At 44.4% G+C, this 11132-nt stretch overlaps 1 protein-coding gene across 1 annotated transcript in view; it reads right to left on the bottom strand.

Moving 5' to 3' along the window:
- The window catches only part of EFHD1 (EF-hand domain family member D1), a 45435-nt gene that overhangs the window by 14435 nt on the left and 19868 nt on the right, over positions 1 to 11132 (bottom strand). Inside the window, exon 2 of the mRNA XM_034781529.1 lies at positions 4569 to 4716. Within this exon, the coding sequence (XP_034637420.1) occupies positions 4569 to 4716 (148 nt within the window). The remainder of the gene's footprint in view (positions 1 to 4568; positions 4717 to 11132) is intronic.

The raw sequence follows: 11132 nt of genomic DNA, 5'->3' as shown, positions 1-11132 counted from the left end.
GGGGGGGCGGGAAGTGGGAGGGGCAGGGGTGGGGCTAGGGCGGGGCTCCTCCCGTCCTCTTTTTTGCTTGCTGAAATATGGTAACCCTATTGATGACATATTTATGGACTTTGACAAAGGTCATAGTACAAGTCAATTTTATTAATGAACATGCCAGTCAGGTGCAATAGGAAGCCAGTGTAATACAAGAAGAGAGTCGTTTACAGGCTATCGAGGTAAGCAATTCACATCATGGAGATTACAGTTTCTTCTGCTCTGATGCAGAGGTTGAGCGCTGTGGGAACACACAGGAGCAGGGTGACCAGATGGCAACTGTGAAAAAATGGGACAGGAGTGGGGGGTAATAGGCGCCTATATAAGAAAAAAGTCCCAAAAAATAGGACTAGCCCTTTAAAAATGAGACATCTGGTCACCCTACATAGGAGGGAGCAGATAACTAGCAGCTATTGACTCCCGCATAACATCCTGTGACATGCTGTTGTCCAGTGCAAGTGGTACACAGTGAATAGATGCAGGGGTCTGCTGCTGAAATCACTGCTAGTTGCTCTAAATACATTCTCATGGAACTTCTGCTCCTGTAGCCTCTCCTGCTCTAGAATTGCTTTGGTACAGCAATAGTCACTGAATTAGAAACAATAAATCAACAATTGTGTTCAGTTTCCAGTTCTAATACCTTCCCACTCCCCAGTATCAGCCCCCTGTAAGAACATAAGCCACTTTCTTCCAAGAGAAAGTGGGAAGGAATTGGATTTTTTGGGCGGGATGGGTGCAGTTTGCAGCAGCTGCCAAAGGTTACCTGTTGCAGACTAACAGGACCTTAGGATCGGTATCCTGAGGATTTCTAGCAAGAGCAAGGAAAGCCTTAGTCAAGAGGGGCTGGTGAAGGCGTAGCAAGGCTGAGAAAATTTGTATTTGTTATTCTCAATTATCTGAGGACGCTTTGTGGCTGGAAGTAGATCAAGAACTGACAGGGATTTGAAGGGAATTTCAATGCATACAGTCTCTTCTGTGAGCAAGAGTCAGGCTAGCTGTAACCCTAATAACGCGAGATTTGTAGAAGCGAGGATTGTGTGAGGCGAGTGGGAAAGAACTGTGTGAGAAGTTGTTGCGACCTTGTGTAGATAAATATGGAATGTAGATTCGAGTCTAAATAGATGTGAAAAATAAGATATCAGGATGACCTATGTATAAACAAAATGCAGCTATTGCTCATTATTGTATGTAACAAAAGGTATAAATGCTTGCCTTAACTGTTTATCTTTTGAGAGACCTGCCTAGGAGGGGGAAACCCTGTGTCCTAGTGCACTCTATGCAATTGCTTGAGAATAAAGTATCTGATTTGCTGCACCCAAAAAAGAGAGCGAGAACTGTTTTTTTCAACAGTCAAGAGGGGCCAGTGAAGGCAAAGCAAGGCTGAGAAAATTTTTATTTGTTATTCTCAATTATCTGAGGACACTTTGTGGCTGGAAAGGCACAGGACCCTACATGTTGGCACAGCTAAATTAGACACACACACATACACACCCACACACACACACCCCAAACTGTTAAACTAGAACACTGGTTTTAGCCAAGGTTTGCCAAGATTATTCCAAAGAAACAAGAGAAAATTATGGCTAGCATATTAACATGGTTCCTTTCCATCTATTTCTTGGCTGTCAGCAGAAGGGAAGCATAGTTGGACAAAGCAACAATTGATTCCATCTCACTTGCTAGTGGGAGATATAAAGCAATTTGCTAGCAGATAATGCTTATGAGTTATACAGAAAGGCAGAATCAAGTGCATTTGCAGGTAGGTAAGGGCAGATAGCTAAGCAGGTATCCTGGTCCAGGGCATGAACAGAAAGTGTAGTGTACATGCTGAGGCTTATTTTCCCAATGTGTAGTTTATTACAGTAAGAGTTAAGAGTGCCTCTTACATAAGAATTTCACTGCTTAGCCATCATTTTGCATCAGGCTACAGGATGCAACAGAGCCAGCTGCTGTGCACAGTATTTGAAGTGTAGACAGAAATCTCCCAGAACAGTCTTTATGACTAAACACAGAGGAGGCTGCTGTAGCCAGCAGGGTTTGGGGAAGCTGGAACAGGTGGGTGGAGCCGGGAGTAGACAGTTGCCATTTTTGCTGTGGCAGCAGCGCAAGGAGGGAGCTTACTGACTCAAGGAGGAAGAAGGGACATACACACTCATGGGAGGCTGCATCTGTCCATTTTAATAATGGCAGTGGTATCCACATGATACCGGGAAGTATTCTCTAGTCCACACACATGCAAAACCAGGCCCCAACAGAAAAATCAAAAAAGCAACATATACCTGTTGTAGAGAGACCCTTGCCCCTCAAACAGTCGCTTTCATGAGCCTGGAACTACCTGAAGAGGTCTTGTCATCCCAGCATAGTATCCATGTAGCTTCCATTTCTTGTCTTCACCCCTAGTCTCACCTGGGGCCACAGACGTGGTGTTCTGCTCCACCAGATTCCTTAGTATCATCCAGAATTATCTCAGGCTCCATTGATAGAGCCCCCAAGGAGAGTCCAATATATTGTAAAATGGGCAGGCTTTCTTCCCTGCCCCAGAGCCACTGCTGACCTAGACTCAGAGACAGACTTTCAGTTCTTCTATTTTTCTTGCCAGAACCAGTAATACCCTGCTCTCTAACATGTTTGTATTCTTGTTCTGACATCACTGTGTTCTTAAAAAGTTAAGCTGCAGCTGGTACGCCCTCCTGCTCACAAGAGTCCAGCCATCTGCTTTGGGTCAGCTGGCAGCACACTTGCCAAGTGCATTGTTCCAAGACATGATCACAACACGCCACTTTTCAGTGCGCACAAGTGGATGCTGGTGAGAGAGTAGCATGCAGTGGGATGTGTTTAGGTGAGGGACTTCCAGAAAGCCTGACCCCCTATGCCAGATAGACAGAGTACTTAAGCAGTGACTGGTGAGAGGACTGCTTACATAGCCAAGATTAAGCCAGCACTTCCCACCTGTGCTGGAATTTCATCAAGTGAAACTGACATAGTGAGTGAAGACACAGTGGTTACCCTCATTCTGAGTAAGTCTGTTCCACCAGATGACGGTAGGAACACTTGTGCATCACAGAAAATAGTGTGTGCAATAGGCATGTGCTATAAGCATGTGGCTAGGGACATGCTATACCAGAGAAGTAGAGTCAAAGCCTAACAGAAAAGTAGGCAGGCAGTATTTACATTTTTCTGCATTAAAAAAAGTCTTAAAAACATATTGATTCCCTGCTTCTACCACATTAGATTTCCCTGTAATTTCACAACACCCTCAGCCTTTTCCGACCATGCACCGACAGAGACATCACCAGGCTGCTCTACATCTCAGCCATTGCCACGGAGGAATTGATGTTTTACACAAATTAGTGACCAACTAGTTTACAATGTAAACTATCAGCAATTAATTTTTCACAACGGATGTGGTGACAAACATACCCAACTGGATACAGAGACTGATGTTTAGAGTTGCTGAGCAAGCTGACTTTTCAGAAGCAGTACGCTCAGATGTGCTAGCATTGAGGCACTACAACGTGACTTTAACAGCTGCTGCTTTCCTCATCTTCACTCATCTTTGTTCATGTCCTTTGCCAGCCTAGCAAGCAGCTGTCTGCACTCAGTTGCTGATGTCCTAGTCTACTCATGCCCCTTCCTACCCAGCATACAGCATCTGTTAGTGTCCAGCTTCTGCCTACCCTTTGTTCATACCCACTTGCACAGCAGCTGCCAGAATTCCCTGGCACTTTTGAATTGAAAGTTACAGGTCTGAACAGTTGAGGGTTCAGAGACTTGGTTGTGGAGACAACAGAAATCCCCTTTGATAAGTTATGGAGCCCTGCTCTGCCTGCTTGAAGCAGGAGGATAAGTATTACCTCTTTTAGGGGCAGAAAGGGCAGAAGAAAGCTCCCAGAAACAAGACAACTCCCTGCAACTAATCAACACCTGCCATGGCATCCTAAAAAAGGGATAGCTATAAGTATATTGGATGACACTGTTGCTCAAGTCAACACTAATTATTTAACTGCTAAATCATTAGGCTTCAGTTATCCTCAGTCAAAAGTAAAAACTGTTCCCATCCAGCTCAGAGCTGTGATAAGTGCATTAAACTGCATTAGACACAGGGCTTGGAATAGAGATCAACAAGCTTGCAGACATACTTGTTGACAAATATTTCAAAATAAATTACCGAAATAATTGAAACTGGCATGATTATATTGTGTTATTTTGACAAAATATGCAGAATTTTAAAATATTGTGCACAGAATTAATTTTTTGGCACAGAATTCCCCATGAATAATGAGTTGCATCTTGTCATTCAGTTACATCGTGCTTCATGCAGCAGAGACTGCCTACTTCTCTCCCCTGCTGATTGCACTTCCACCACCGCATAGTCTATCGAGCTATCTCAGGCTTAGAAGAATCTTGGCCAGGTTAGAAGGAGGAAGGAAGATCTAGCACAGCCCAATTCAGAGAAAGGATGCACCGGTAGTGTTCCAGATTGTTACTGCCTGGCTATGCAGCCCCACATTAGATACTTCTTTGCTGATCCTTACCTCACGGAAGCTGAGCTTGCCATCAAAATCCTCATCCACTTCCTTGATCATGTTTTTCAGGCCCAGATGGGTCTGAGGAGCTCCCAGCTTCTCCATCATCAGTTTCAGCTCCATTAGGTCTATATACCCATCCTTTCCAGAGTCATACCTGAGGGGACAGAGGGTAAAGATCAGTATTTGTCACACCCCCTGCTACACTGACAACACAGGGAATTTTCAAAGCTTAGTTTCACAACATAGGTAAGCGGTAGTCTAATTACTGACACTCTAGGCAATGTGTTCTTAGGACATTCCTCCAGAGAATGAAGTGTGAAGACAGAAAACACACACACACACACACACCCACCCACCCACCATCGATCCATGCTCAGGGACATGGTGACCAAACTAGCTGTTGAAATCTGTTAAGTTTGGGGAAGTCACATGAAGCCTTTGAAATTAGCTTCCAAGGATAAAAGCAGATTAGTCTGTAGGGAAAAATGCAGAAGTGACTTCGGAGCAACTGTGCCAGAAATATGAAGAGAGGGAGTAGGGAGGAACCCACACCACCACTACCAGACTTTAGGCCCTTGCCCATTGGTAATGTAAATAAACATTTCACCATGCCTGCCAGACATGTGTATCAATCCATGCATTCTTACAACTCAATGCTCTATACCATGCACAAGTGTACTAGAGGATTCAAGTCAATACTGTATGCCAGGCACGTAACAGAGAGCTACCCAAAGCCACATCTAGAAGTATCTATTCCAGCCAAGGTCTTTCACACTACTTTAGAATTTAAAAAAAATGGGATTGTCACTCAACCAACAGGAAGCCAAAATATTCTGGCACAAGTATTTTACCATTTGAAGGGCTCCCTGTAACAGACAGAGATGCTATATCATTTAAGAATTCTGATTCTGTAATAAATTTTATGAATACTGTGTGTGACCTGGTCAATAAAGTTACCGTATAGTAATTACTGAGTTAAGACTTTTCTGTATGAATGTACTGAGCCAGCTTACTAGGTGACTATTGGGAAGACCATCAGGAAAACAAGAGGAGAGCTATAGCTAAGCAACCTCTCAAATACTTGGGGGGCAAGTACAGCACAGTGGCCTACTTCTAGGCTCCAACTTGAAGTTATACAGCTGTTTTGCCAGCACTGGGAACGAACAGATCAAAGGGCTATAAACAGTTAGGAAGTGGACTTGTTCTCTGAGAAGAGAGGTCAAAGGACAGGACAAGATTTAAAGTGACACTCTGGTGCTGGGGAAAGAGAGAACTGTTTTGTCAATGAAGGGAAGAGACTGGTCACCCAGACCCTAACAGTTTTGGGGGTCCATAGGAAGCTTAAACCTACCAGAAGCCTGATGGATGTGGGAGATGGGGAAGCACCTGGTAAGGTAGACGTGTGTACACTGTTTATTTTTTACAAGATCTTTTCTCTGAAACACTTTTGTTCAAAATACATACTTTGGTCATTGTCTTAACCACTGATTACTGCTCCTAGATTGAACAGAACTGCAGGTATTGAAGAAAAGTCAGGCCTACTGAGGTAATCGTGGTTAGCACCCGGAGAGTGCAACTCAAGGCTTGGTCCGAGAGTTGAAGAATCACAGGATTCTTCCTCTAGAAAGGAGCTGGTTAGAGCCTCTTGATCTGAGAGGAGGTATACCCCAAAGAGACCACGAGGGAGGAGAGGGGCAGATAACCCAGTAATTGTGACACTCACTAATGGGGGGCCAGTAGGAACTTTTAGGGTGAGGAGAGAGGTGAGATTCTTGCTCCTTATGCAAAATAAAGGATCACTTTAGGAATGCACAGGGATCCAGAAATGGGAGTCTGCTGCAGGGTATCTGGCAAGTTAAAGGAAAGAAGTATGGAGCAATCTATTGACTTTCAAACAAAGGTCTTTGATAAACAGATTGAAGGTAGCAGCTGGGGGCAATAAACTGAAGACAAGCAGCTCTTGGTGCAGACACAGACTGCTGTAGGCTAGACTGTTACTTCCTAGATTCTGAAAGAGAAGAGAGCCCTTCACTGTTAAATGTCACGTCAGCAAAACTGCTGTTTCTCATAAGTCATCAGAGATCCCAGTTCAGAAGGAAGCAACAAGATGAAATCTAAGACATTACATGGACATGCTATGCTGGTCTGGTCCTTAAATTAAAAAAAAAAAAAGTTACTTGATTTTCTAGCGGCATGTGCCATGCCAACTCTTTTACAGTAGTGCCCTTTCGTGCTTTGCGGTGGGCTTCAGGCATGTGCTCATAAGGCTTTTACTCTTCCTTTAGAGGAGAACAGCAATACCTGCTGGGTCTTCAGTGGTAGAAGACAATGGATTTAAAGTGTTAATAGATGAACATGAGACTTTTGGTAATTGAGGTGACTTAGGATCACATAGATTCCCCACTGGTCTTCTTTCTTATACCTAGCGAACCACATTTACTCCAGGAGAGAGGGAGAGGAGAAGAAAGTGCATTGTAATTAAGATAAAAGGGGTGATGAGTGAATTGGAGCTGAGAAAGCAAAGAAAGGAGCTCTAATGCTGAATGAATAAGGAAGGGATCTCTGCCAGTTGCAGCACTGGCTGGCTGACAAGAGCACAGCATCACTCTGAACAGGGATTCAGTGCGTAACTTAGATAAGAAACCACAGCATAATGGCAGGAGCTGGGTGAGTTTCCTAAGTGGAAGGAAGGGGGGAGAAGTCTGACTGAGGGCAAGCAACACTACTATACATCCCTTTTTTTTCTTTTACCCTATACTCTTCTCCCTAATCCATTCTCAGCTTCACTCCCTTCAAACATTTCAGAATTCTTAAGTTCGTTCAATACTTTTGATGGCTTCAAAAAGAAAGTCCCAGTGACAGCTTTCAAGCTTTCCTCTTTGGTCAGAGCAAGTCAAATCTTCCAATCCTTCACGTTTCACTCACCATGAGTTACGTTAAAACAAAAGCTAGCCTTCCCAGACTTTAAGAGCAACATAATCACAGTTCCCTTAGAAAAAGCTCATTCCAATTAAGAAGCTTACACAATCAGAAAAGAAGCTACGTTAGAAACGAGCATGAACAAAGCCACTGGTCTCTTAGCTGTTGCATGGAGTGAGCAGAGTGAGGTGGGGGTACAACCAGGACTGTCCCTCCACCCATAAGAATGAATACACGCAGGGGGAAATGGAGAATGCTGCTTCTCCAATGGGTTGGGATGGCTTCAGAGTGTGTCAGAACACTAAGTGCCAGGGGCTGCTATGGAGCTTTCCTCCTTTTCCCATTGTGGATCCAGGGATGGCACCCTAAAAGGAATCCCCAGCACCCTCCCCTTTTCCAGCAGCTTGAAGGGAGGAGGAGGAGGAGAGTTGGCTTGGCTTCTTGCCTGACCATCACTCTTGGCTAGTGCCCCTTCCACCAAAAGATTGGTCTATGGCCAGTAGATTTAGGGTAAAATTTTCAGAAGCACCTAGTTACTTAGGAGCCTAAGTCACTTTTGAAAGTTTTATGCATAGTCTCCTGGCTATTATATACGTGATAAAGTTTCCAGCTGCATGGTAGCGGGTGCATGGATAGGGGCATATAATTGGTGGTGAGTGGATGCACTGGGGCTTTGTTGGTTAAAGGAAGGAGGCATGAAGGAAAATGCTGATGGGGAAGTATGGGGGTTGTCATGCAACAATGACCAAACAGAAAGTGACACTTTCTTCCAATGCTGAAGAAGGAATTGATTGGAATAAAGGAAAGTATGATCCCTGAAGCCCTCCAGTGTTTGCTTCACAGCAGAACCTTCCTCAAGCTCCCCTCTCACCCCCATTTCCTGTCCAGACCTTATGGGGGGGGGGAAGAAGGGGGAGTACATGAATCCACAGAGATATACAGAGCTTTTTGGGAAAGGGGGCAGAAACAGAAGAAAAACAGGGAAATTGATATGGGGACTGGGGGAAGGAGAGAGAGAGTAAACAGACATGACAACTTAGGAAAAAAGCTACAGTATGGTTCCTTGTAGAAAAAAAAATGGAGTGGGGACAGGAAATTTACTAATTTAACTAAATAAATATTTTCTAGTGTATTACCTGCCTTAGTATTAAGTTGTATTTTAAAAAGTGTCACAGCAATTTGATCGATATGGTAACAAAATATAGTATCCAATGGTTATTCTTTTTAAGTGCAGGGAGAGGAGGAGCATTAAGTGGCAAGGGGTCTGGTATTTCTCTGTGGCTAAAAAGAAGCATGGTATGTTTTTCAAGCCCTGACCGGAGCATCCAGTGCTGTCTCCATGACATGTATATCAGAAGCCAGACTAGAAATAGGACTGGAATGAATATTTCCCATCTGGATTCCTGACATAGGACACATCACCTTTTAAAGAGGTGTCCATTAATTCAAAGCTGAAGCAGAAGGAGGACACATGCCTAGAGTTCCTCCACTCCTCATAAAAGTGATGGACTGCGCGCAGATTCCCTAAAAGGCATGGGATGATCTCACTCTTCAAACAACTCATTTAGTATTAGCAAGTTCATCTGCTGTTAGACAACATGCAAGACTTTACAGGCCTATAAATATCACTACAACAGGGAGTCAACATGTCACACTCAGCAACCTTTGCTGCTGAATGAAACATTTGTTTCCAGATTGGGGTCTTTATCCTTAGGTGGAAGGCATTTCCCCGTTTGATGAGTGCACCTGTGGTGATGGGGAATAAAGTAAGACAGCATTGGCATCCCTGATTATCGTTCACACATGACTCCTTAAAATGTGGGTTATATAGCTACAAAAGAAACAGATGTACTGTACATCGTGTACTGTATGCTCATTTCAGCATCGTTTTAGTCTAAAAATTAGACATCTCACTACCAAAAACTCAGTTTGACTCTGGCTTCTTATTCCATGTTATCAGGAGGCTAGTTTGTCAGCTGTGACTGTTGCCTCTTTGTATGACAGCACTCATTTGACCCTTCAGCGTGCTAAGCCAGCCTTACAGTAGAAGGGCTGGCCCTGAAGGGGTTAACCAACTGTACTTGGGTCCTGGAACCATCAAGCACAGCTTCATGGCTCCGTCATTCCAGCAAACAGGCAGCACAAAGCTGGGATTGTGAGAAATTAGGTCTTGTCAGTAGTGGGCTGAGATGGCAAAGTGACATTGTACCAGTAGCACAATAGGTGTTCAGTTCGCAGAGCCAGGTCCAGCCTTCAGAGCGGGGCTTTCCAAAACAGTTTAACCTCTGGATTTTCTGTAACCACTCTGCTCTCATTTCACTAAGAGTGAGGCAGGGGATAAGAACAGCTCAGGAATACAATATCAGAAAGCATTCCTGCTTACAGAGCCCTCTGAGAGCCAACTCTGAAACACAGGAATAGTTATGAACTGTACGGCGGATTTGATAGCTGGCAAGACTCCTTCCCCAGATGGATGGGGAGTGGAGGTGGGGAAGAGGACTTGTTCTTCCAGACTCAAAAACTCGTTACAGATCCTGCAGAATGAAAATTGCATCCTGTGAATCCTGGACTACAAACATACCACCCACCCAAACAGGCTTAAGATATAATAATATAATCTTGGTAAGGTTACTTCAGTACTTCAGAGCCACATGGCCATGCTATTTAAGAGAGATACGTTTGTATGATTCAACAGAGATGCATGCATCCCTCGTGTTCCACTGAGGCCTCTGGTGCTGTAACTAGCCTTGTGGGCACAAGTACTCAAAGTGTTAACAGGAAATACGACCCACGCAGCCACAGGTGCATCTCTATTCAGCCTGATGAAATCAGCCCTTTGAAACCGATAGTTAAAGCCCTGCATGCTCCTTGGCCCTGCTGCAGCGCCATTTTGTATGCCACCTGCCCTTGTGGAACCTCCCTTATAGGGACTTCATCTAACCTCCTTCCAGATCTCTAAAAAGCTCTCATGCCAATTTTACTGCAAATTGAGTGGTGGAGCAGCCGTCCACCATCTACAGAGCATTGGAGGAAGCTAGTCAATTGAGTGCCATACTGAGGAGCAGCAAAGTGGAGGTGCAGGAGAACAAGTGGGTGCTGGAGTACCTTAGAGGCAAGTGTATTTACTTGGGCATATGGTGGGGAGGGAAGAAGCTATATCAGCTAGAGTGCCTGTTCTTTCAGAGCTCATGTTTGCGGGAGATGGTGGTGAGGCAGTGCCCAGACACCCAGGTATTTTTAAGAGGAGGAGTGGTGCCATGGAGGGAAAATATTTCAAAACTCACTTGTATTCAGAGTTGTGTTTTTCATCATAGGTTGGGCCATTTGTTAATCTTGCAGGTCCCGCTGAGAGCACTCAGACTTGCAGGCAGCTGATAAGCAAATCCTGCATAGTCTGCATTTGTACTGTACCCGTACAGAGTCACAGCAGTGAAATGCACAGTACATAGCCTTGCTCAGGCTATCCCATATGCATTTCCACAAGCCCTTGTGCTGACTGTTACAGACAGGGAGGTTTGTGACAACGGCAGCAGTGCTGGAGTTCCATACTGTAGAGAAGCTGTGGGGCAGGAGCAATGACAAGTTATGTATCTGATTTTTGCCAATGTAGATGCACCTGTACGGCTACACTACTCTTGCCACTTCCTCTGC

Source organism: Trachemys scripta, chromosome 9 (genome assembly GCF_013100865.1).
Source record: "Trachemys scripta elegans isolate TJP31775 chromosome 9, CAS_Tse_1.0, whole genome shotgun sequence".
In the NCBI taxonomy this organism is placed as follows: Eukaryota; Metazoa; Chordata; order Testudines; family Emydidae; genus Trachemys; species Trachemys scripta.
Note: the sequence above shows the minus strand (reverse complement) of the source record. Positions and strands in the feature narration are given on the sequence as shown.